Source organism: Trachypithecus francoisi, unplaced genomic scaffold, assembly GCF_009764315.1.
Source record: "Trachypithecus francoisi isolate TF-2019V2 unplaced genomic scaffold, Tfra_2.0 Contig00054, whole genome shotgun sequence".
Taxonomy (NCBI): Eukaryota; Metazoa; Chordata; class Mammalia; order Primates; family Cercopithecidae; genus Trachypithecus; species Trachypithecus francoisi.
In genome coordinates this window covers 554,343-579,844 of record NW_022680465.1, presented here as the reverse complement: position 1 = coordinate 579,844, position 25,502 = coordinate 554,343, and the positions used below count along the sequence as shown (strand labels likewise).

Sequence of the window (25,502 nt, the reverse complement as noted above, 5' to 3'; positions counted from 1 at the left end):
GCTACCAGTCCCCCGGTCTGGGCCACCACCAGCCCCCAGTCTGGGCCACCATAATCCTTCACCTGGATTATTGCAATGTACCTCCAAATAGGTCTCCCTTTTCCCACTCTTGCTCCCCAGTAGTCTCTTCTCAACACCCTGACTCTGTTGAAACATAAGGCAGATCATGCCATCCCTTGGCTCAAACCCTGCCAATGGTTCTCCATTGTATTGAGAATAAAATCTGAAGTTCCTCCCATTGCCTACAAGGCCTTACATGCTCCAGCCTCCCCTACTCCCCCGCACTTTGCTCTCCTTGCTATTTTTCAGACACATCCTTACCTTAAGGGTGTGGAATATGCTGTTCCCTCTGCCTGGTATGGTCTTCCCTCAGTTATCATCCACACAGCTCAACCCTTCACCTTTTTTAGACCTCTGCTCAATTGCCACCTTCTCAGGGAGGCCTCTGTTAATCACCCTGTTCAAAATTGCAACACCTCCCCGCTTAAATCCAGCACTCCCTATCCACGCCTTCCCTGCTTTAATTTTTTCCATAGCCCTTGTCACCAAGTAACCTTATATATATTTTACTTATTTGTTTGTGGTCTGGTTTCCCCAGCTAGAATATAAGCTGTCTAAGGATTTCTGTGTGTTTTGTTTACTGATGCAGCCCCAGTGCCTAGAGCAGTATCTGACCCACAGAAGGCCCTCAATAAATATCTTTGAAAAAATAAAGTCATTTAATTCCCATAACCTGATGAGCTAGGTAATATTTTTCCTTCTTTTTACATATGGGAAAATTGAGGTTCCGAAACAGTAAGCTATTTTTTTTAATTTTGAGCCTGCACAGCTATTACGTTGAGGTGCTGTGCCTCAGACCCAGATCTCTCCAATTTGAGAGACTATTCTTTTTTTTTTTTTTTTTTTTTTTGAGACGGAATTTCACTCTTGTCGCCCAGGCTGCAACTTCCACCTCCTGGGTTCAAGCAATTCTCCTGCCTCGGTCTCCCAAGTAGCTGGGATTACAGGTACCCGCCACCACACCCAGCTAATTTTTGTATTTTTAGTAGAGATGGAGTTTTGCCATGTCGGCCAGGCTGGTCTCGAACTCCTGACCTCAGGTGATCTGCCCACCTCAGCCTTCCAAAGTGCTGGGATTACAGGCGTGAGCCACCACGCCCAGCTGAGAGACTGTTCTTTTAACCACTATACCACACTGTTTTATCCTTACTGCTTCTCGGGTGTCAAGGTATACTGGGCTCCCACCAGGGCCCCAGGGGATAACAATAGACTCTCCAGGAAGATGGCTGAGGTTCTGCTAAGTGGAGTCCAGTTTGGTTCACGTACAGGAGAGAAAGTGCTGTGACCCAGGCCCAAAGTCCCGGTGGGCATCCTGGAGCTGCTTAAGCCTCTCACTAACTGACGCCTATGGAAAGAACAGGGTGAGATCAGTAGATTCATTCCAGTTATTTAGAGTGGGATCCCCAGGTACCTCTGGGAATCTTTATGAGCTTCCTCAGAGACTGGCTTTTCTCTGGTTCCAGCCTCTCCCACCGTCACCCAACTCCTAGCCATCCCCCAGAACTCCCAAAGGTCACAGCAGAGCATCCCTAATTCCAGGCCACAGTCACTCTTCCCCTGCTCTTGTCTATCCTGAGTGCCCAAATCCAGAAAGACCCCTCTTATTCACTTCAATCATTCCCTGCAGCTTAGAGTTTGAAAAGCCCATTCCCTAGCCCTACATTCTCCACTCCTCTTTTCCCATGCACATCCCATTTCCATAACCCTGAAGAAGTTTCCCCCAAGCCTAGTTATATGGAGGCACCTCCCCATGGTTCACTCCAGGCTGCTCTTCTACCTGTAGTTGTTTCCATCGGACATTGATCTGTTCCAGGGCATGGGAATTCTCCATTGACAAGTGCACATCAGAAATGGCAAGCTGGTGGGCCAGATCATTCACCAACTTTACTCCATCTTTCATGGGGGAGAATTCTTCTTTGAACAACTGGAGAACCAGGACCCAAGTGCCACAGCAGACAGAGTGGGAAAGAAGAACCAATAGTCATTCACCTCTACTCTTCCCTCTTCACCCAGAGGTTTTGTTTCAATAACACAGCCTAGTGCTTGCCTATTACGGCAACCAGACTAAGGTGTGGGTGGCCACTGTCCTTATCCTCTTCCTCTCATCCTCAGAAAACACCAGGAAAAGAGAAGAAAGTAGAAAAACAGAAGAGACTCCAGCCAAACCAGCCCCAAATCTAGCACATAAACTGACGGCAGCTCAGTTGTAGTCTAGGCCAACATGGAGTCTCAGCAGCAGAAACATTGTCAGGGTCTGGGGAGAGTGTCAGGTCTCAGGGTAGACTGTAGTCAGGGGAGGGGGCTTGCATACCTTAATAGCCTGGATGTGCTCTGGGAGTGAATCAATGAAGAGATCCCCGATGGGCTCCCAAGTGGCTCGGACTCCTTCGGCTTGGCTCAGAGTAGTGCTTAGTTCCTCCATTGCCCCTTGAATCTCCAAGAGCTGCTCCAGAGTCCGTTCAATATGACGGTGCTGGTCCACACAGCGGGCTGTCAGCTTCTCCCACAGTTCACTGGCCACTGTCGCCTGCTTCCATACAAAGCGGCTGAGATTCTGGATTCGCTGTTTCGGGGAGGTATCTGCAAGAGGAGGCAGGAAGCCAGGTTAGGCCAACCAGGCAGGGTCAGCCCAGAGAAAGAGACAGAAACAGCCCTTTATAAAATGTGTGTGTGTGTACATGTGGGCATGTTTGTGTATATTTCATATACACACAAATACATATTTTTTCCATGGTCGAGGCCTTTAATACATTCACTTTTTTTAAAAAATCTGTTTATATTTAAATCATTGTGGAGTCATAGGCAGTTATAACACAGAGATTTCATGTACCCTTTACACAGTTTCCCCAAATGATAACATCTTGCAAAACTACAGTACAATATCACAATCAGGATATTGATATTAACATAATCTGCCAATTTTGTCCAAGTTTCCTCAGTTTTACTTGTATTCGTGTGTGCAGGTGTGTACACGTATGTTTAGTTCTATGTGATTTTATCACATGCATTGGTTTACATATCCACCACCACGGTCAAGAGACCATACTGATTTTTTCCACTTACTATATCATGAGGACTTCCTCATATTTTAAAACAATAGGAAATGAAAAAGTAAGACATTATAAGAGGCATAGTGAGGCAAACCATCTAGAGCCCTACTCATATGACCCTGGAATGTGATTTTACATTAGTTTCTGTTGCCTACTTCCAGCCAAGCGGAGGCATTTCATGAAGGCTCAGCCCAGGAGAAGTTGGTATAATGTGTCCAGTTTTTCCACCTAGGCTCCTAATCTATAGATTTCTTCTTCCTCCCTCAGATCTCTCCTCAGAAGATCCAGAGCCCCATAGCCCCAGGCTAACTAGAATTGTGCTGCTCTTTCTAGAGCTTGTCCTATCTGAGGCCCATTGGGCATCAAATTAAGTACTGGCCTTCCCATTGAGGGGCCAGAAGTAAACTAAGAGGGCATATGGCATTGACAAAGGGCTCAATTCACGAAGGGTTCTTTCAGGCTATTCACATCCATCTCAGAGGGTTGAGGATTCTTTTCGGAGAAGAGGCTTGCTAGACCACCACTCACATCTAGTCATCATGAGTCCCATCCCGCTGCCTTATTTGAATCTAGACCAGAATGGCCCTCTCTATCAAGGGAAGGGGCTAGAAATCATTGGAGTCAGTATCAAAGAGTCACAGTCGGCTGGGCGCAGTGGCTTACACCTGTAATCCCAACACTTTAGGAGGCCAAGGCAGGCCGATCACTTGAGCCCAAGAGTTCAAGACCAGCCTGGCCAACATGGCAAGACCTGGTCTCTACAAAAAATGCAAAAATTAGCTGGGTGTGGTAGCATGCGCCTGTAGTCCCAGCTACTCAGGATGCTGAGGCTGAGGCAGGAGGATCGCTTGGGCCTGGGAGGTCAAGGCTGCAATAAGCTGTGATCACGCCACTGCACTCCAGCCTGGATTATAGAGCGAGAGGCTGTCTCAAAAACAAAGACTAAACACAAAAAATCCCAAAGAGTCATAGTCAATTTGCCTTTCAAGGCAATCATCACCTAACTTTTTAGATTTTATAAAGGTTTATTATTTGCTGGTTTGCATGTCCCTTGTTGTTGGAATAAAGCAGTATTTTAAAATTATGATTATTTTACTTTATTATTTTATTTTATATTATTTATTTTTGGAGTCAGGGTCTTGCTCTGTTGCCCAGGCTGGAATGTAGTTGAGCATCATAGTTCATTGCAGCCTTGAACTTCTGGGCTTAAGTGATCCTCCCATTTCAGCCTCTCAAGTAGTTGGGACTACAGGCACACACCACAAAACCTAGGTAATTGAAAAAAAAATTGGGGGCCAGGCGTGGTGGCTCATGCCTGTAATCCCAGCACTTTGGGAGGCCGAGGCAGGAGGATCAGAAGGTCTGGAGATCAAGACCATCCTGGCTAACACAGTGAAACCCCATCTCTACTCAAAATACAAAAAAAATTAGCTGGGCGTGGTGGCGGGCACCTGTAGTCCCAGCTACTCGGGAGGCTGAGGCAGGAGAATGGCGTGAACCCAGGAGGCGGAGTTTGCAGTGAGCCAAGATCACACCACTGCACTCCAGCCTGGGCGACAGAGTGAGATTCCATGTCAGAAAAAAAAAAAAAAAAAAAAAAAACATTTGTAGAGATGGGGGTCTCACTATATTGCCCAGGCTAGTCTTGAATTTCTGGGCTCAAGTGATCCTCTTGCCTTAGCTTCCCAAAGTGCTGGAATTACAGACATGAGCCACTGTGCCCAGCCAGCACTGTGTTTTTACAGGACATACTGGTACTTTTATTCATTGAGTCAGTTCAGTTCATTTGAGTGGTTTTTTTGTTTTTCTTTTCCACATCTCATTAAATGGCCACACCTGCTGCTCCAAAGAGCCACATACAGCTTTGGGTCACACAACTGTTGACCCCTGCTCCAGGCTATATTCTCTTTGCTTTTTTTTCCTGCAGTAGGAATCTTGCTTTCCCCCAACTTTGGATAGACTCCTGGGGGAAACTATCCTCCCAGATAACAGATAAGAAAATGAGTTTGGGGAAGGCAGGAGGGTGTTTGTTCAGCAGTACACGGCTCAAGAAGAAGTGGGAAAAACAGAAGACCACCTACCTTTGCTCTCAGAATGAGGCTCCTCTAATTCCTCAAATGGGTGCTGGGACAGGAAGGCCTGAGCTGACTCCAGCACAGAATAGATGTAGGGGCCCCGAGACTTGACTTCTTCCATAAAGGCCTATAAAGTTTAGCAATATGGTCAACAGGAAAGGAAAGTTTTTCAATCACTTTACATTCCATCCTGCAACTGACAGCCTTTCTTCTCAGTGCAATGTGATTCTTTGGCATTATCAGGTATCTTTGAACTACCTAGACAAAAAGACGTGCAATCCTCCTGATAGGCAGAAAAATAACTCTGACACTGGAAGGTCTGTTTAGTATGAAATTTGTCTGTCCATGCCACAGGATAGAGAAAAATGTGGGATCCTGGTTCTTCAGAAGACTCAGAAAGCTTCCTGTAAGGGTCTTAAGGAAATCAAAACCAAGATAGGCAGGATTTATATTAAAATTATAATTAAATTTTTGGTTGAAATATATACAGGGTACACAAACTAAAAGTGTACATTTTGATGTAACCAGTACTGAGATCAAGAAACAGAATTCTATCAGCATCCCCGGTGGGCCCTCCTAGTCACTATCTCATCTTCACGCACCACCCCTCCCTCCCTTCCCACAAAGGTGACCACAATCCTTGTAAAACCACTGATTAGTTTTGCCTATTTTTAAACTTTGTAGAAGTGGAATCATACAGTATGTACTCTTTTTGTATCCAGCTTTTTTTTTCACTCAACATACCGCCTGTAAGATTCACCCATGCTGTGGCACCAGTTATAGTTTATTTTATTTTATTGCTGTATTATATTTCATTCTGTAGTCATTTTAAGAAGTATTTTAACTACAGCAGTAATATATATCACAGAAATACTAGAAATTTCAGAAAGATATGAAGAAAATTAAGAACTCCAATTTTATTACATAGAGTTAACCATTGTTAACATTTTGATATACTTCCTTCCTATGCTATTATATGTATGTAAACATCACACTCATCTATATACATTTTTATACAATTGAGATCCACTTGCACTTAGTTTTGTATCCTGTGTTTTTTCACTTAGCATTATATTATGTTCATTTCCCCATATTTCCATTAAAAATCACGGCAGTATTTTAAGGGAGGCCAGAATTTGATGGGAGGAGTAGAAAGAAAATGTTTGACTTAGGCTGTGGCATGCTAGCCACAGACTAGTAGGATTGCATACAGCCTCCTATTCATTTAGGTGTCTAAGCAGAGCTGGGTGTCTGTCAGGGTACTGCAGAAGGGATTCCTCCCCAGCTGAGAGGCTACACACCACGGCTTCTCTGATTCTAACCTACCGCATGTGTCTCCTTCTCTTGTTGCACCAGGGCCACATCCCCTTGTAGGGGCAGCTGAGCTGACAACTCCTCATCCTTTTGGCTGAGCCAGTCAATAATCTCTTGAAGAGGGAGCTGAAGCTTTCCACTGTGGTCTGAGAAGGCCTCTAGGCGAGCGCTGCACACAATGGGTAAAATCAGTGATGTTCAGTCTTCTTTTTAAGTGGCAAAACTTTTTTTCCAAACTAAGTTATATGGAACTTTCATATAGAGAACACATTCAGGAGGAGCTTTTCTGGTTCAAGTGGGAGGAGGCCTGGAGTCCTCCCTCTTACCCACCCAAGAGGGTCCCAAGGCACCTCCACATGGAGCACAGTACTAAAACCAGTAGGTAGAACCATGGTGTGGAGGCATCCCAAACTTGAATGGCTTAAAATGTCACTTTGTGGATCTCAGTTACTTCTGTTGCATGCCCAACAATAGGCTGGGAAGGGTAGGAAACTGAGCAAGGGCATTAGAGGTGACAGCTGTCTGGTTCCCCTCTTGCCCTGGTAGAATTCAAGTCACGCCAAACCGCTCAACCATAGAGGCTATTCTGAACTGCCCTCTGAGCAGGAGAGGATTTAGTAAGTGGAAAGGGCAAGTTGGGTGGTTGAGTGTAGGCATGCACATGTGCAAGGATGCATATGAATATAACAGCCCTTGGGACCCAAAGGAACATTGGCTAGAGGTCTGAGATATGGAAACAGAAAAATCTGTACTGTATAATTATCTCTGTCTGCCCTCCCACCCTGCTGCCCACCAAATGAACTGTGGTAGGAGGCTGGAGGCTGGCCAAGGATATGTGCAGTCATCAAACCATTCCCCTTGGCTGATAATAATAACTATCTTTATTCATTGCCCCCCTCCCCACCATCACCTAGACCAAGATCTTTACCTAAATTATTGCTTCAACTAATTCTTACAACAACCTTATCAGGTAGGCATTCCTATTGCTCAGAAAGGGTAAATAGGTTCCTAAAGGTCACACAGTTAAGTCATTGATAGAACTATGATTTGAACTCAGGTTTACCTGACTCCAAAGCCTGCATTCTATCAACTTATCCACAATGCCTCACCCCTAATAAAGCCCGCCAGAAGCTTGGACTTTGATGATAGAGGGTGGAGAAAAAAAGTGGCAGGCATGCACAGACAGCTAGGGAAAGCCGATCAACTGAGAAAAAAACTGCCTTTAGGCTCTTACAGAGCTACCCTTAGTTTGGGGAGAAATAGGTGGGCTGAAAACTTACAGATAGAACATAAAAGGATGGGGAAGAGAACAGATGGGACCTACTAAGATGTAGGACAGCTATGAGAGGAAGAGGAGATGGGAGCAATCATCCCCTTCATTCATACATAGGCACTTTTAAGTTTAGAAAGCATTTCCACATCTGATTTGAATTCCCATGACCACACTGCGAGGTAGTTAGAACAGGTATTATTCCTCCACTCATTTTTTGTCCTTATAAAGAACAAAAACAAATGGAAGCTAACATTTCGAGAACTCAAACAAGTTACTCAGGGTGACACAACTACTTAAAACTGAGGCTCAGATCCAAGTCTCCCGACTTCTAAAGCAAGGCTCTTTCCCCAGTGCCAGCATAGGAAAAGGAGAAGTGGGTGGGCTGAAGAAAGGTGGATGCAGAGGCTGTGAGGAGAAGGACGGGATGCAGCAGCAAAAGGAGCCCAACACCATCTAAGCCAATTCCCTAAGGGACCTGTTTCTTACCGGAGGTTATGAGACTTCTTTTTGATTTCATTCCAACACAGATTCATGGCTGGTGGTTCCAGGGGTCCAGAGGCACCAACAGACCCGTTCAACAGCTTTAGGCTTAGGCAGGAACCCCAGCACCATCCTGAGGAGGTGCAGGGCTGGTGACAGCAGCTCTAACCTGGACAGAAACACAAACATCCTGTGATCCTTGAATGTGCCACACCCTGGTCTGCACCAAGCCAAGGGTGAGAGAAGTGTGAACAAGGGGAGAGAAGGGCTGCTGCCAGGGTTCAGAAACGCTATTCTCTGTGTGTTCAGGGGTTGAGATGAAGAAAGACCCTGTGGTCCTGTTCATTGCCAGGTCTTCTCTTGGTACAGGTCAGTTACATAGAACTGCTGCCTACTATTATTGTTACTCATTATTATAAATTTTGGCCCTAGGGAAAGGTTAACATTCTCAAGCTGGGCCCCCACCCCTCAGGACCACTGCCCAGATGGGGTCTTGGAAGTACCTACATTAGGTAAGAAGCTGCACAGAACTGCCCAAATTCTGGACAACCATACCATTCCAGGTAAGCTGTTGGCTCATACTTCAGGGTCCTACAGTTTACCCAACCTTCTAGAAAAGCAAGCTGAGAAGTTTCTCCATAAAGATTTATAGAGGGAGTAGACTGGCAAGAGAGAATGATCAGTGATCTATGTCTTACTTCCCATATGAACCTTGGCTTTGATGTGTCTACCACCCTTCCCCACTTGTACTTCCCACCAGTCAGGAAGCCTGGACACAGTCTTCAAGAGAACTGCTCATAAAGATGAGCGGAGGACTCTGACCAGAGTTGGTGGCCAAGAGGACAAGCCACGGAGCCTGCCAAAGTCTAGTCTTGAGCTCTCAGGCACATACTCTATCGCTTGCTCTCCTGGGCACTGGTAAGGCCCTATGGGGGAATTGTGGGGTTTGAGGAAGGGTGGTTATCCCAGATAGCCCTAAGGAAGGTAGCTACCTATAGCACAGTGCCAGAACTGCCCAGCCAGGGGGCCGGAGCAGGCGGAGGGAAGGGGAATTGGAGGAGGAAATCAGCCTGGGCTGTTCTACCACAGACTAGGGAGACCCACACCTGCCTACCTGCCTGTCTACACACTTGGCATTCATTTGGAAAGAAAATAGCCCTGCTAGTCAGTGGTTGAGACTCTTGTAGTCTCCCCTTGCCCCCAAACCATATTTCTTCCCCACACAAGACTCTCCAGGCAATTTAGGAAACCAATTATCCCATTAAAATCATAGCTCACAGCCACACCGACAAATGGAAGTGAAGAAGCAGTCAAGCTATGGGAAAAGCTCAGCACTCAGCCAGCCTGTAGCCCCAGGAGCTCACCCTACCTGTGCTGCCTGGGGAGTCCGTAGCAGGATCCGGCAGCTCCATGATCATCCCTCACCAGGAATCCAGACCTAGTGCCTGATGAGCCACAGACAGGCAGAATCCTGACAGGCTCTAAGCAAGCCCTCTCAGGGAGGCAGGCGGGGCTGAGCCAGGCCAGGAGGCGGGGGTTGTCACCCTGTTTGTTTACTGACCCCCCAGGAATCTGGAGGGGGCGGCTATGTCAGGGCCTGGCTGGTGAATCAGAGCTTTGTCTCTGGAGAATTCCGGTTCACTCCCAACTGGGCCTGCCACACCGGGGCCAGGATGGCCCTCTCAGGCTGGCAAGGATGGCAGGAGTGGGACTGGGCATTCCATGGTGCTGAGGAGGGGCATGCAGAGGGTAGCTTCTGTTGATTTATTTTCCCTTTCCATGGAAGACACAAAGGGCTCACTCTGCCTCTAGGCCCACCCCTCCCCTGAGGTGGAGGATAAGATCAGACCACCTTGGTGACAAGCTTCTGGTAAGCAATTTCCCCAAGACATGATAAGAGGATGGGCTTGGAAAATAAGCCTTGTCTTCGACTAAGTAAGCCTCCTCAGAGACAGTGAGGAAGGTTGTGGCACATGAGGGACAAAGCCATGGGATGGCAGCATCAGGAAGCAGGGGCAGCAGAATCCCTCTGAATGTGATTATCCTTGGGTGAGTGCAGAGGCCAGGAGATTTGTCAGAGTCCACTGTGAAAATGGAGGGGTGCTCTGCCCTGCCTTTGAGAGGTAGAGAGGAGTGGAGGGAGAGCCATAGCCCTCAGACCTCTCGCTGCGTCCTGAGGCCAAAGGGAAATGGATGGTTTGTGGGCATCCCATTGAACCTTCACAGGGGAGGGAAATGGGTCATTGGGACCCAGCAGTTCCATGTAGGCAGCCATTGCCAGGGAGGCTCCTGTGCCCTGCCTGTGCTACCCTGGGTGGGGGCAGGGGAAGGCCCTTTCCCATAAGCCACTGGCCTGAGGGGTAGGGCCCCTCCTGAAGTGGCCACTCTTCTCCTTTTCCAACAGACTTGTCTGGGGAAAGGTTAACATTCCCAAGCTGGGCCCCCATCTATCAGCACTGAGGGAAAACACATCGTTTTCACCAATAAGTGTTCTGTTCCCATCCTCATTTATCTCCCACAGAGTCTTCTGGACTTTCCAACAGTTCCACATTGTTTCCATGCTGAGGCCCACCTACAGGAATAGTTGGAACAGCTGCCTGACTCTTTCTGGGGTTCTGGGGTGGAGCCAATCAGGGTGGCCGGGGGATGGCAGGGGATGGCAGGCCAAGAGCAGGGAGTCGCTCTAGCTCTGGGCCGTAGCTTCACTCGTGCTGGGTCCTCTGCACTGCGAATGCCCCAGAGTTAGCAACAGCCCCTTGTGACCCAGCCACAACCAAGCTGTCCTGACTCTGAGGGGAGCACCCACGATGAGCTGGGCTCCACCCATGTCAGCTTTGCATTCCCTGCAGACTTCTTGGTTTCCTAAACCCCCACCCAGCTGCCATACTATTCTCCACCACCCTGCTCTCCTCTCCTACTTCCCCATACACTCTCAAGTCACACCTAGCAGAGCCAGGCACACAATAGGCAAATGATGAATAGCAATGTTTATTTCCCCTTCCCTATCAATTGCCTTCTACTTCTGGCTTTTGCAGCCAGGATATTTGCTTCTTGCACCCCACTCCCCTTGAGGTTCTCTATCCATCCCTTGAATCTTTGAGAAAAAGGCTGCAGAAAGGAAGAGAAACTGGATTGTGGCACAAGAGAGAAGTTGGGCCATGCCATCGGCAATCACAAAATGAAGCCCTCAGGTTTCCCTGCCTACATGGTGGTGCTTGGTGGGGGTAGACAATGAACAGGGTAAGCTTTTTGGAAGGGCTCAGTTTTCTCAATCCCTCAACCCTGTGAAAGTCCCACTCTAGGGAAGGGGTAGGTTAATGGGGGAGTCTACATTGACCCTTGCTTTGAGATATGTTCGAGGCAGTAATTTCTTTCTGGCTGGATGTGGGAAAATAGCTCAGGGGGACCTGACTCTAATGCCTCTCTGGACCTTGACTTTCCTTCATTACTGCCTCTAAAATGGGCTCCCCAGCATCCACATTCTCCATCCCCACTTCCTTTTTCCTCCCTTCTTCCTTCCTGTATATTCAACTGCTGCCTGCCCCCCAGCAGTGACTCAGCACTGCAGCCCATCTGTGAGGCTCCAGGGGACATAGCACTTTCTCACACCCCCATAGCCTCTGGACCCAAAGCATTGTAGGGCAACCCAAAGTATGCTTAGGCATCTCCCTTCTCCAGTCAACTTTCCCTAGACCTCACTCATTGTTGGGAAAGGGGGCTGCCCTCCCTACTGTCTCACACACATCCTCTACCTGCTTACCAACATACACAGGCGGGCACATACACCACCACCATCACACTACTACAGGAGCAGAGAGAGAGAACAGGCAGATATGGAGCTCAGGGAATTCTAAGTGGGGCTGAGCCAGGAGCTATGAAAAAGGCTAGGAACTTGAGAGGAAAAGCTGATGGCAGGAGAGAGACACCTGCAGAATATGGAAGGCATGCCACAGAGAAGCCAAGGCAAAGGAAGGACCTGCCTTGTCCTAGACCACGCCCTGAAGGATCATACTCTTCTAGGACATTCCTGTACCCGTAACTCTTAGAAGGTTAACACGAAACCAGCCCCACTCAGCTGCAGTGGGCCTTCTGAGCTGCTCAGCCCAACGCCCTTCCTTTCCCTATGCCCCCCCATAAAAGACATCATGAGTAATGAAGGATGGGCCCAATATATTCCCCATGCTATCCAAGGGATTGCATGTATACAGAGAATGCCCCTGAGCCTTAGGAAGTGTGAGTACCCCAAGGATACACAGATCCTGTGTCCACTCTTTCTCCACAGGTCTTTCTTTTACTATCAGATTCTTACCTGAGGGTGGGGGCAGGTGCTTCGGAGGCTGCTGCTATGATGGAACTGGTCAGCTGCCTGCCAGTCATGACATCGTGGGAGGGTATAAGGGCATCCCTGCATGACCATAGGTTGCATAAAAACCAAGGCTCATGGGGAGGTGAGGATAGGCAGTGCACCAACTATTGATCATTAAGCACCTGGAAAATCAATACAGAGAGATTTAGAGTCAAGACCTAGAAAAGCCTATGAATCAAGCATCTACCCAGAGGTGGCTTGACCAGATACACAAATAAGTATTCAAAGCCTACTGACCTACCCAGGCCACCATGTACCATAAAAGACTTTATTTAATTATTGACCAAGGAAGCATTTATTGTTTACCTATAGTGCTTTGTGCTAGAGACATAAAGATAACTGCTGAGATATTAAAGCCTAAGGGTGGAGGTGGGGGAGACGGGTAGGGGAGGCAGTCATGTATGCTGATAATTATAATAAAATGTTACATAGCAAATGCTAAAATCAAGAGTTTACCAAAAGGCTAAGGGAGCACAGCTAACACTGAGAATGTGTACATATTTCAGAAAGAGCACACTTGAGATGAGTCTCAAAAGATGAGTAGATATTTGCTTGTGCAGAGGAGAAAGGGAGAATGGCATTCCCAGCAGACGGACCCACCTGTGTGAAGGTGGATGTCATAAAAAGCCTAGCATGTTCAGAGGACAATGTGATCAGTATGGCTAGAGTTTTAAGAGGCACAGAGATGAAAAGACATGGGAGCTTCCCCTGAGGAGTATCACATACAGACAGAACAAATGTGGAGAAAATAATGGCCATAAAGTGTTATTTGAGGTCATATAACGGAAGTGTTTATGGGATAAAGTGAAGAGACTGATGAGGGAATTGTGAGTTCTATCTGGTCATGTCAAGAAAAGTCTCCCTAGAGGAAATGTGCTTGAGGTGAGTCATGAAAGAGAAACAGATTTGTCATTAGGCAGTGAAGGTTTAAAAAAAAATACAAACATGAAAATTAAATGTATGGTGTGTTCGGTGTGACCAGAGTACAAGGTATGTGCCTTGTTGTGTGTAGCAGGAGATGAGGCTGTGGCCAGATTGGGCCATGCCTTGAATGACAAGCAGAGGATTGTAGGCTTTATCTTGTAGATAATGTAGATATCTTGTAGATAATGGGGAGGTACTGAAGATTTTAAGCAGAGAGCGACATAATGAGATTTGCATTTTATTTTATTTTATTTATTTATTTTAGACGGAGTTTCGCTCTTGTTGCCCAGGCTGGAGTGTAGTGGCACAATCTCGGCTCACTTCAACCTCTGCCTCCCAGGTTCAAGTGATTCTCCTGCCTCAGCCTCCTGAGTAGCTGGGATTACAGGTGCCCGCCACCATGCCCCACTAATCTTTTTGTATTTTTAGTGGAAATGGGGTTTCATAATGTTGGCCAGGCTGGTCTCGAACTCCTGACCTCAGGTGATCCACCCACCTCGGCCTCCCAAAGTGCTGGGATTACAGGCATGAGCCACCGCACCCGGCCAAGATTTGCATTTTAGAAAGAGCCCTCTGCCTTCCTTGTAGAGTGATTCTCCAAAAGGAATAACCTGTTGAGAAGCTGTTAGAATAGGCAGGCAGTTGCAGTGAAGATGAAGCAGACAGCATGACTCTGAGGTACATTAGAGAGGTAAAATACATTGGGCTTGATGATCAATTGGATGTGAACAGTAAGGGAGGAGAAGGAGTCAAAGGTTTCTAATTTGGGAGCTGAGTGGATAATGTTGCCAACTGCAAGGGAAGGAAAACAGGAGAAAGTATATTTGCTGTGGTAAGGGATGGGGCGATGTTACATAATAAGCTATGCTTGAGACATATTCAGCTTTAGATGTAAAGAGCTAAGCTGGCCGGGCGCGGTGGCTCAAGCCTGTAATCCCAGCACTTTGGGAGGCCGAGACGGGCGGATCACGGGTCAGGAGATCGAGACCATCCTGGCTAACACGGTGAAACCCCGTCTCTACTAAAATATACAAAAAATTAGCCGGGCGAGATGGCGGGTGCCTGTAGTCCAGCTACTCGGGAGGCTGAGGCGAGAGAATGGCGTAAACCCGGGAGGCGGAGCTTGCAGTGAGCTGAGATCCGGCCACTGCACTCCAGCCTGGGCGACAGAGCGAGACTCCGTCTCAAAAAAAAAAAAAAAAAAAAAAAGAGCTAAGCTTAGTAAAGGAGAAATATGGGGGCAAAGTTTAGATGTACAAACCAATTGATGGTTTAGAGAATGTACATAAATGTGATGAGAATGGGTGGCAAAGATGATGCTAGGAAATAATAAGGTGATCTCTTTTAGTGTGGGGCAAAGACACACAAACCCTGATTCAAACGGCCAGAACTGAGCATCTTTTTTCTTGATGCTGATAATTAAATAACTATTTTTAGACTCTATTCCAGTGGTTCACAACGTTTTAGATATAAGGGGCCCTTCTTAAGACTAAAAAAAAAAATCTCACTTCACCCACTCTCACCCATAATAGTAGCTGTAATTTTAGAACGTACCGAGTGAGAAAAACATTTATGCGTTTAAAGATCTGTGGACTCCTTGCATTAAGTACCCACCCCTCCTCCTCAGGAGACTATAGTCCAAGGAGTGGAGATTATTACAAATCACAAGGGCACAAGAGGTTGTGGTCTAAAGGGTACTTTGTTGTAGTCAAAGTCCCTAGAGATTATACAGCTACGTAGCTACTCATCCCCAAAGAATGACTGAAAATATGGCTCATCTGTGATCAGACACCACAAAAGCATTAGTCACTTAGATTAAAAAATGAAGTACTGCTATGGATGTGTTATAAGCATAAAGGCTACAAGAGGCTTGCTTTCAGACTTCTTTTTATGTTAACATTTTTATTTTTGCTGATTATAGAAGTAATACATGTTCTTTATAGAAAAACTAGGAAATACAAAAATAATAGGGATGAAAATAAAAATAATCTGTAATATTACCACCTAGAGATAATCATTACTACCAGCTATGAAGTTTTAATTTTTCTCTGAAAAATATATACATACACTTTTAAAATAAAATTGCCATCACATGCTACCATTTCGTATCCTGCTTTTTTCACTTGTCATTATACCATGGTCATTTTAGAATGTCATTAACTATTCCCTTAAAACATGATTTTTTTTTTTTTTTTTTTTTTTGAGACAGGGTCTCTCACTTTGTCACCCAGGCTGGAGTGCACTGGCGTGATCTTGGCTCACTGCAACCTCCCAGGCTCAAGCGATCTTCCCGCCTCAGCGCCCCCAAGTAGCTAAGACTACAGGTGTGCACCACAATGCCTGGATAATTTTTTGTATTTTTGGTACAGACGGGGTTTTGCCATGTTGCCAGGCTGGTCTCAAACTCCTGAGCTCAAGTGATCAGCCCGCCTGTGCCTCCCAAAGTGCTTATATTACAGGTATGAGCCACCACGCCCAGCCTAAAACATGATTTTTAACAGCTGCATTGGAAGTACAGCACTGTGACTGAGGCCATGGGCACTGGCATCAGACAGACCTAGAGTCAAATCCACACTATTCAGCCTATTAGCAGTGTGGCCCAGGACAAGTTAACCTCTCTGAGCCTCAGTGTCCTCATCTGCAAAATGGGGATAAATAATGATAGCATCCTCACAGAATATTCTAATGATTAAAGTTAATAATTTAAATAACTTAGCACAGTGTCTGGCAACAGTGCACAACTCAATAAGGGTTGTGCATTGTATAGTATTGTATAGTCATTGTATAGTATTCTATACTATATTGTATATACAATACAATACTATTCTATTGTATACTATAGTCATTGTATAGTATTCCACTGAATGGATACACCATAATTTAACAATTAGACATATGTTTATAGTTCTTCTTTTTTATAAATCAAAGTGCAAAGAACAACCTTGTGCATATTTGTGATTTTCTCCATGGGGTAATTGCCTATAAGGGGGAATTCCTGGATCAAAGGGTTTATGATACATATTTCTAAATTGCCCTAGAAAAAGTTATATCATTTTATACTACTACTAGCAATGTATGAGAGTGCCAGTTTCCCAGCACACTTGCCAACAGTATGTATTCTTACTTTATTTGCCAACTTTGTGAGTGAAAATGGCATTTTGAGGATTACTTTGCATTTCCTTAATTGCTAAAGATATTTAGCTTTTCCTCCACACCTTAGTGGTCGTTTTTATCTCTTCTTTCATCAACTATCTCTTTTCTTCTCTTTTGAGATTCATTTATCTCCAAATTAACTTCCTTCTTTCTTATTCCTCTACTGACCTGATGCTAGGTTGAGGCTTCACAAAACAAAACTAAGGTAAACCCAGGAGTCAGAGAATTCAGACCTTCTAATACCAACACAGGCAGGAAAGGAATAGATTTCTTCTGGTCCTAAAAATCCTCTGCTCTTTTCAGACCGTAATACCCCTGACCTTGACCTCAAGTCATATTGCCTCTCTAGGCCTTAGTTTGCTAATGTATCAAATGTTAATGTTTAAGGGTTGCTAAGCACCAAAAACTATCATTCCCTGTATTCATATAGCATGCTTTTGTAGTCTGTTGTGCTGTCTTTCATGATCCTAAGCACAACCTAGTAAAGTTGTCCCAGCCAGAATTAAGATCCCACTTTACAGATGAAGATGCTGAGATGCAAGCGAACCAGGGCCTCCTGATTCCTGGGCAAGTACTCTTTGTTATACACAAAGATTCTTCTGCCTCTATCTAGCTCAGTCCTATCTCAAATCACCATCTGCACATACTGATTTTTTCCTATTCCTCTTTTTAATTTGCAAAGGCTATGAGAGATTGAAGATGAATCAGACTTGGTCCCCAACTGGTCAAATGTAGGAAACAAGACATGTAAACAAACAAACAAAAAAGTATACTTTTGGGGAGAAAATTATTCATACCCTACGTGGGTGCTGTGGTTTGAACATCCATCCCCAATGTGACAGTATTGAGAGCTGGGACCTTTAAGAGTTGATGAGGGCTTTGCCCTCATGAATGGATTAATCCATTCATGGATTAATGAATTAATAAGTTATCATGGGAGGAGAATTCATGGCTTTATAAAAAGAGGAAGAGAGATCTGAGCTAGCACACTAAGCCTTCTAGCCGCGTGATACTCCGTGCCATCTTGGGATGCTTCAGAGAGTTTCTACCAGCAAGAAGACTCTCACCAAAGCCCCTCGAACTTGGACTTCTCAGCTTCCATAACGGTAATACATAAATTCCTTTTCTTATAAATTACTCAGTTTCAGGTATTCTGTTATAAGCAACAGAAAATGGACTAAGATAGCAGGACACAGAAATCATGCTACAAGAGGTCACAGAGGAGGAATTGTTCACTTCTAGTTGGAGGGATTTCGGATGTGTTTATGGGAAAGAAGCTTTTGAGCTAAGGTGAAAGAGAAGATTTTGACATATGCAGGAGTGGAGGATGCTTTTTGGGTGGCAATAAGCCTTCCCTGCCCTCCCCTAGGGATCCTGCTGGATATGAAACTCTGGCTTTTTGCCACTACAAATACTCTTCCTGGTTCTAAAAGCCATACACAGGCTGTTTCAGGAGGATTCAGTGGGAAGGCATTGTTTCTCTTGAGCGGACATAAAAAGCTTTAAAACACAGGGGAAATATTAGGACTTCAATATGCAAGCAAGATTGTTGGCTCATGGAGGACAAAACCCACACCTGATATTTATTTATAGCCCACATATTTTTAACACAGTGCTAGGCACCCAAAACCTGGAGACGTCTAGGAACATATGCTACTTAAATTTATGTGGAATAATGTACAATGTTAGCATTTGAAACAAATACAATAATAAGTACGATGTTGGCATTTGAAACAAGGCTTGAAATGGCAAAAAAAAAAAAATTGCAAAAACTTAAATGTCTATCACTAGGGGACTAATTAAATAATGGTGTATCCATACAATGGAATTCTATACAACTACTTAAAAAATAATTAAGAACTCTTTATGTGCCAATACAAAATGATCTCTTATGATATACTTTAAGTAAAAAGAAAACAAGAGAAAAATCAAGGTGGTGGTTAGTCTACACTTGTATACCAAAAATATGTGCTTATAGATGCAAAAAAAAAATCTTTGGAAGTATACAAAAGAGCCTGTTACCATTGAAGAAGGGAACTGAGCAGTGAAAATTCTCCCCATCTCTTTGGGATTTCTACTATTTCTGCCCTTTTTAAAAATAAGAAATACACTTATAAAAGTACATAAAACATATATGCAAAGTATATTAAATCATTATAAAGTAAATTCATATAATCACTTCCCAGGTTGAGAAATAGAATTATTCCCCACACCACATAAGCCCCATGTTGCCAAGAGAAGATAAAATTTTTTACTAAATATCATTTTGTACTTTTTGAATTTTGACCCATGTGAACACATTACCTATTTAATAACAGTTAATTCTTCGCCCCCTCTCCGCTCCCCACCAAAATGCAAGGATGTCATCAACTATTTTATAGAAAGATTGGTGTGGCAGCTTTTCCATAGCCAAATAAATAATAACTGTATTCTGTGTTTTTATATATATTAACTAAGCAGTCTACATACATTAACTCATTTAATCCTTATGACAACACTATAAAGTAGTTACTATTGCTATTCTCATTGTGTGGATAAGAAAATGGAGGCACAGAGATGGTAAGTAACTTGTTCAGAGTCATATTGTGAATACATCGTGAAGAGCTGGGATTTGCACCCAGGCAGTTGTGTCTCAGAATACAAGTTATTTACCATTATGCTATTCTGCCTCTGTAAATTCTAGAACCCAGGCTCTGAGGCATTGTAATCACTGATACCTGGATAGTGGAGACAATTTTTGGCTATGGACCACCAGGTGGGAGCCCAAGCATTGACTCAGTTATGCCACTACCCAGGCAAAGACACAAGCAATTAAAAACAGACAGGATGCAGTCAGTCTAAGGTCTGGGGCAGCACTAAGCTGGCAAACAGTGAAAAGCACTTAAGTGACCTTTACAGGACATCTGAGAAGTGAAATTCTGGTCAAGTCTCCTATTTTGAGCTCAGAGCCTCCCCAATGCCTAAAGCTCAATAAATTTTTTTTTTTCAATAAATAAGCGCTTTCCATCTAGAAACCGGAGAAATCTAAGAGCCTGTGTTACAAAAAGACCTCTAGAAGTGGACAAAGATGTCTGCTACAGTATTGTTTATAATAGCAAAAATCTGCATTCACTCAAATGTCCACCAACAGGGGACTGGTGAGTAGACTATGTCTGAGACATATCACAGCATGATTGTCTGGGGCACAGGCTCTGAACCAGGATGCTCTGGCTTGCACCCTGCCCACTTATCGGCACAGATATGGACAAGCTCCCCAATCTTACTGTGCTCTAGTCCCCACATCTGTGAAACAGGGATAACAAAAAGACCTACATCTTAGCTTTGTTGCAAGGAGTTAATTCATAGTTTCTGGCATTTAGTAAATATTCAAATGTTATTTATTATGATAGCCACTCACATGGCAGAATATTATGTAGCTGTTAAAAAGAAAGAGGCAGATCTATATGCACTGATTTGGACAGATTTCAAAGTTATATATTTTAGGCCAAAGAAAACAAACAAATGTCAGAATAGCATGTGTAATGGAACTCCAATTTTGTAAAAACAATCTACTGTGTGTATGTGCAGAAAGGAAGCCTGGACATCTGTTTTTTTTTGTTTTTTTGTTTTTTTTTTGAGACAGAGTCTCACTCTGTTATCCAGGCTGGAGTGCAGCTGGAGTACAGCGGCATGATCTCAGCTCACTGCAACATCCACCTCCCGGGTTCAAGTGATTATCTTGCCTTAGCCTCCCAGCTGAGATTGTGCCACTGCACTCTAGTCTAGGCGACATAGTGAGACTCCATCTCAAAAAAAAAAAATTGCAAACATTTATTATTCTCGGGAGAACAAATTCAAGAGATAGGGAAGACTTCTAAGATGAAGAGTTCTGTAAAGAACAGGGCATGGGAAGGAGACCCCCTTCCCATGGGCTACAGATTCCTCTCCCCAATCCAAGGTAACACTGTGTAACTATCTTTCCTCTCACACCACTGCCTTTCTACCTGACAGCATGGCAATAAGAGAGAAGATACACATTTCATTGGTAACAAACTTTGTTATACTTCCTAAAATATTCCTGCAATGCAGCCAAAAAAACAAGGTTCTGCTTCAGATGTACCTCATTTAATGAACAAATCGTAGAAACTCAGATTTTCAAGCTAGAAAGGACCTTTGAGATCATCTAGGCCAATCCTCTCATTTACAATGAAAACAAGGAAACGTATTCCTGAGAAGTTTAGCTGTCAAGCAATTTTGAGAAATAAAATTTATTATCCAATTAAAAAAAATCAGAGACGCATCCCCATGGGAGAAAACTGTAAGAGCCCATTAATGCAATAAACCTGAAACCTTTATACACTGATGGTGGGAGTGTAAGTTAGTAAACTATTTTGCACAGTGATTTGACAATATCTCTCAAAGGTGACAATGCACATACCCTGTAAGGGACAATTCCACCCAGATATTTACCCAGTACAAACTGTCACCTAAGAATAGCTACACAAGAAAGATCACAGTACCTCTGTGATTGCTCAGAACTAGAAATAGCCTAAATGTCCATCAACAGCAGAATAGATAAAGTGTGGTATAGTCATTAGAGGAGTATACAATAGTGAAAAAAATGAGTAAACTAGAGCCCCGTGTTACAACATGGATGCTTTTCACAAATATAACATTGAATAGAAAAAGTAAGTTTCAAGCCAGGTGCATTGGCTCATGGCTGCAATCCCAACACTTTGGTAGGCTGAGGCAGGAGGACTATATGAGGCCAGGAGTTTGAGATCAGCCTGGACAACATAGCAGGACCCTGTCTCTATGAAGGAAAAAAAAATGAGCTGGGCATGGTGGTGCCACCTGGGGGGTGGTGAGGCTGGAGGACTGCTCCAGCCCAGGAGCTCGAGACTGCAGTGAGCTATGATTACACTAATTCACTCCAGCTTGGATAACAGTGCAAGATCTTGTCTCTTGGGAGGAAAAGAAAAGAAAAGAAAAATCACATTGCAGAAGAATACATATAATACACCACTGATATAAACTTTTAAAATATATAAAGCAGTAGTATATGTTGTTTAAAAATACATACATGTATAGTAAAAGTATATACATCAATGCATGGGAATAATAAGCACCAAATCCAGGATAGTGGCTACTTTGGAAGGAAAGAGAGAACTTTAATCATGGAGAGTAGACAGAAGGTTTCAACTCTACTGGTAATGTTTCCTTACTAAGCTGTGCAGTGAATAACCTGATTTTCACCATATTATTTTTACACCTTTTTGAATGTACGAAGATATTTCATAACACATTGTTTAAAAGAATGCAACAAAGCCCATTCTGAAAAGAAAGTTGACAATTTTTGCATATAACAAAATACTAGAAGAAATGTATTAAATGTAAATGTTGCACTCAAAATTTAAGGATTATTCCTGAAATCTGCTTCATTTTCCTGGGACTAGTTTCACAGGAGGGGACCTGCTAGAGAAGCAGCAGTTGGGTACAGTGGGCTGGGGAATCAGGAGATAATCCCAGATTCTCATCAGCTATGGGAAGGAAAACAATATGATTAACCTCTTGGGTTTTTCATGTTTAGAAATGCATTGTTGGACTAGATTATTTTACAAGTGTTATCCATGTGACGATTTCTTCCGGTTTGTTTGTTTGTTTGTTTTTGAGCAGCAATTCCCCAAACTGTATCTGCAAGAGGCAAAAAGTGTTTTCCATAAAGAAAAGTGTTCCCTGGTCAAACCAGTCTGGGATGTACTGGGTTAAACAAAATTAAACAGATTCATTTACAGCAGTACTTCTCAGAGTCTTTAATATGCGTTATATATACTGTGACTCTCCAAAATGAGAATTCGGTTAAGAAGCATTTCCAAAAAGTATTGAACTGCAGAATACACACACATGCATGCACACACACACCCAACACCTATTTTAAAACAGAATCTATTAACATTCTCTCAGGATGGGGCTCTATAGAACATTGGTTTGGTAAATGCTATCCTAGAAGGATTTATCTCACTTGCTATTTTTGTTGCTGATGCACGTTTAGAATCCTTCGTAAGGGAGGAATGTCATTTCATAGTATAATTTCCACTGAATGGGTTTCCTCTGAGTGTGTATCCCTGAGAAGTTTAGAAGGCTATCTTCTCGGACTTCATTAGTGAGATCCCATCCTAGCTGGCATGGTGACAGATCCAACATCAGAAACTTCTGAGCATCTACAGTTAGAAGGACTGAATCCCAGATGTGCTCTCCACATCTGACTCGGGGTCTTTGCTAAATTCATTGCTTCAAGCTATGCTCCCCTCCTTTATGGCGGACTTGAAGGGTAATCTGAACTGGAGCACAGAGCTACCTAGCTGAGGCTGAATGTCTAGAAGTACAAATCACACAAGAAGAGGAGCTCTTTCCGTGTGCCTTCATACCCCAGCAATGGTTTACAGAAAGCAAGACTACAGGGCAGAGGCCTGCCCACCCAGAGACAGAGGGGCTTGGTCTTTCAGAAACAGGACACAACACTGCCACTTCCAACACTGCCTTTTCACGGAGGTTTCCTTAGAAGGCCCTGAGATTCTCTGGGATCATCTCCCCACGCAAACCTTAGAAGGAAAATCTCCTGAGGCTTGTGGTTCCCACAGGCCTTTTAAAAGGTGATTTACCTGAGGGCCTTTCATCTAGAAACAAGGATTCCTTTGGAAAAGTCAGGAATTAAGATGAACTAGACATAGAGCTTTTTTAAGGCTTTTGTTCTTTTGACAATCAAAATGAAAACATTTTTTAAAAGTATGTTGTTTTCCAGACAGCATGCACCATGCTTTCAACGGAAGCAGGCGGCAGCTGCTGCTGACATCCTCCTCTACCCCACTCCACCCCAACCCATCCCAGCCTTGCCACCTGCTTAGACCCAACACCTGTGAGGCCTGGCTCGACCTGCCTACCAAAAGAAGGATAAACATTAACTACCCATACAGTCTCAGGCCCACCTACTAGGCTGGGGCACTTGGCCTGATGCTGGGAAAGGTGGTGAGAGCAGGTGATGGGGTGTTAAGACTCCAAGAGAAGCAAGCCCTATTTGAAACCACTCCAAGCTAGGCTTTCAAGAGTGGAAAGATGCCTCCTGATTACAGGGTGTAGAAAGGAAACCAGGGGAGAAGATAAGGGGGAAAAAATGTCACAGGAAAAACAACAGAGCCAGGAAGTAAATACAGAGATGAGATGAGCCCTTCAGCTCCAGGCTCTTAGGTCAGAGCCTGGTTTACTTCAGCAAAGAACTCCTGTCCTGTCTGCTGGCCAGAATACTCATTTGTTCAGGGAACCTGCTCCAAGGTCCCATGTTTCCTCTCTCCTCCCTTGTTAGCCAATGCTTTCCACACACCTTTCCTTCCCTCCTGCCAAGAAATACACCCTTGGACAAAAAGCATGCTATTGAGAACCTAAAATAAATAAATAAATGTCCCTCTCTTCTCAGAGAAGCAAACTGTGTACCTCCTTCTTATTCATTTTTAGACCTTAGTTGCTCAAATTGGCTTGAGTTTCTATTCTTGGGCATCTTTTTTTTTCTTTATGAATCTAAATGGTGACTACTTTATTGTGGGCATTTTTTAATGCAAGTTTTGCCCTAAAAGCACATGCAAACAGACCACAGGCAGGCACATGTACATACACACACACACACGCACACACACACACACACACACACTCATTTTCTCTCTCTCTTCCCCCACCCCCCGCCCGCCACACAGTACCTCTGGAGCTTCCCCTCCCTCAGTCATTTCCCCTCAGCCAGCTGAACAAGGGCAAGGCTTGGAAATAATTTTCTGTGGCCTACCTTCTGATTCCGTCAGGTCTGAGAAGCAGGCGGCAGCTGTACCGGGGCTGGGCTGCCTCTGTGAATCAGCAAAGAAGTCCCTGAGACAGGGATGCCGACAGCTGCTGTATGCACACTCTCCCTCTGTCTCTCCCACCTCCCTGTCTTCCTTCTTCTCCTCCTCCTCCCCTCTCAGAGCTGCTCTGTGTTGCTATGCAATCATATCACCAGGACTAACAGCATCATTCCGACCTCAGGCAAAAATACCCTTGACTGGGCAAACGCAGGAAGAGCAAGGACAGTTTTGTAAAACTACCAGAGATGTGGCGGCTCTTGGAGATTTCAATTCATTAGAAGCAGAGGAGGAAAGCGGAAGAGCCTGAGCAGCAGAGGGGGAGAGAAGGAGACAGGGATTGGGGGAAGATGGGGAGAGGGGGAGAGGAGGAGAGGCTTCCACTGGGGAGGAGGAGACAAAAAAGCCCCGGAGATCAATCAGGCTGCTGAGCGAGCAGCCTGGACCCCAACTTACACTGATCTAGCCCACAGACAAAACCAACTTCAGAGCCAGCACCTGGCAGGGACCCCTCGTAGCCAGTCCAGGATTCTGTTTCTGTGTTGAGGGTTGAAACACTGTGATCTAGAATCATCACTGGTACTCAAGGTACAGTGTTGGGCTCAGGACAGTCTGCCAGTCACCCCTAAGTCTCATCTTCACACCCTTTTAGATCTCACATATAGAAAAAGCCTCAACAAATTGGGGAAACAAAATGGATCTTGAATAATTCGGGAAAACACAGCTCCTCCATGACTCCCCTCAATGACTACCCCAGGCACCTTCTTGCTTTTGTCCGTACCAGCCCTTAGGAGAAGAGGGTATGAACTCCAAACACCCTGAGAGACCTGGGAGAAGCCACTAGCAGGATAGATACGATTATATGCCTTTACCAAGTGCCCAGCACACAGTAGGTTACTTAATAAATATATGTTGAATGAGTAAATTGAATGAATGAATAGGTGG

The 25,502-nt window shown here is 44.4% G+C and overlaps 1 protein-coding gene across 1 annotated transcript in view; it reads right to left on the bottom strand.

Moving 5' to 3' along the window:
* DRP2 (dystrophin related protein 2) overlaps positions 1-12,736 on the bottom strand; it is a 33,375-nt gene extending 20,639 nt beyond the window's left edge. Inside the window, 8 exon segments of the mRNA XM_033214433.1 lie at positions 1,327-1,405; positions 1,838-1,984; positions 2,372-2,640; positions 5,192-5,312; positions 6,512-6,668; positions 8,259-8,373; positions 8,376-8,421; positions 12,562-12,736. Of these exon segments, the coding sequence (XP_033070324.1) occupies positions 1,327-1,405; positions 1,838-1,984; positions 2,372-2,640; positions 5,192-5,312; positions 6,512-6,668; positions 8,259-8,373; positions 8,376-8,421; positions 12,562-12,678 (1,051 nt within the window). The 5' untranslated portion in view covers positions 12,679-12,736.
* Between the last annotated feature and the right edge of the window lie 12,766 nt (positions 12,737-25,502).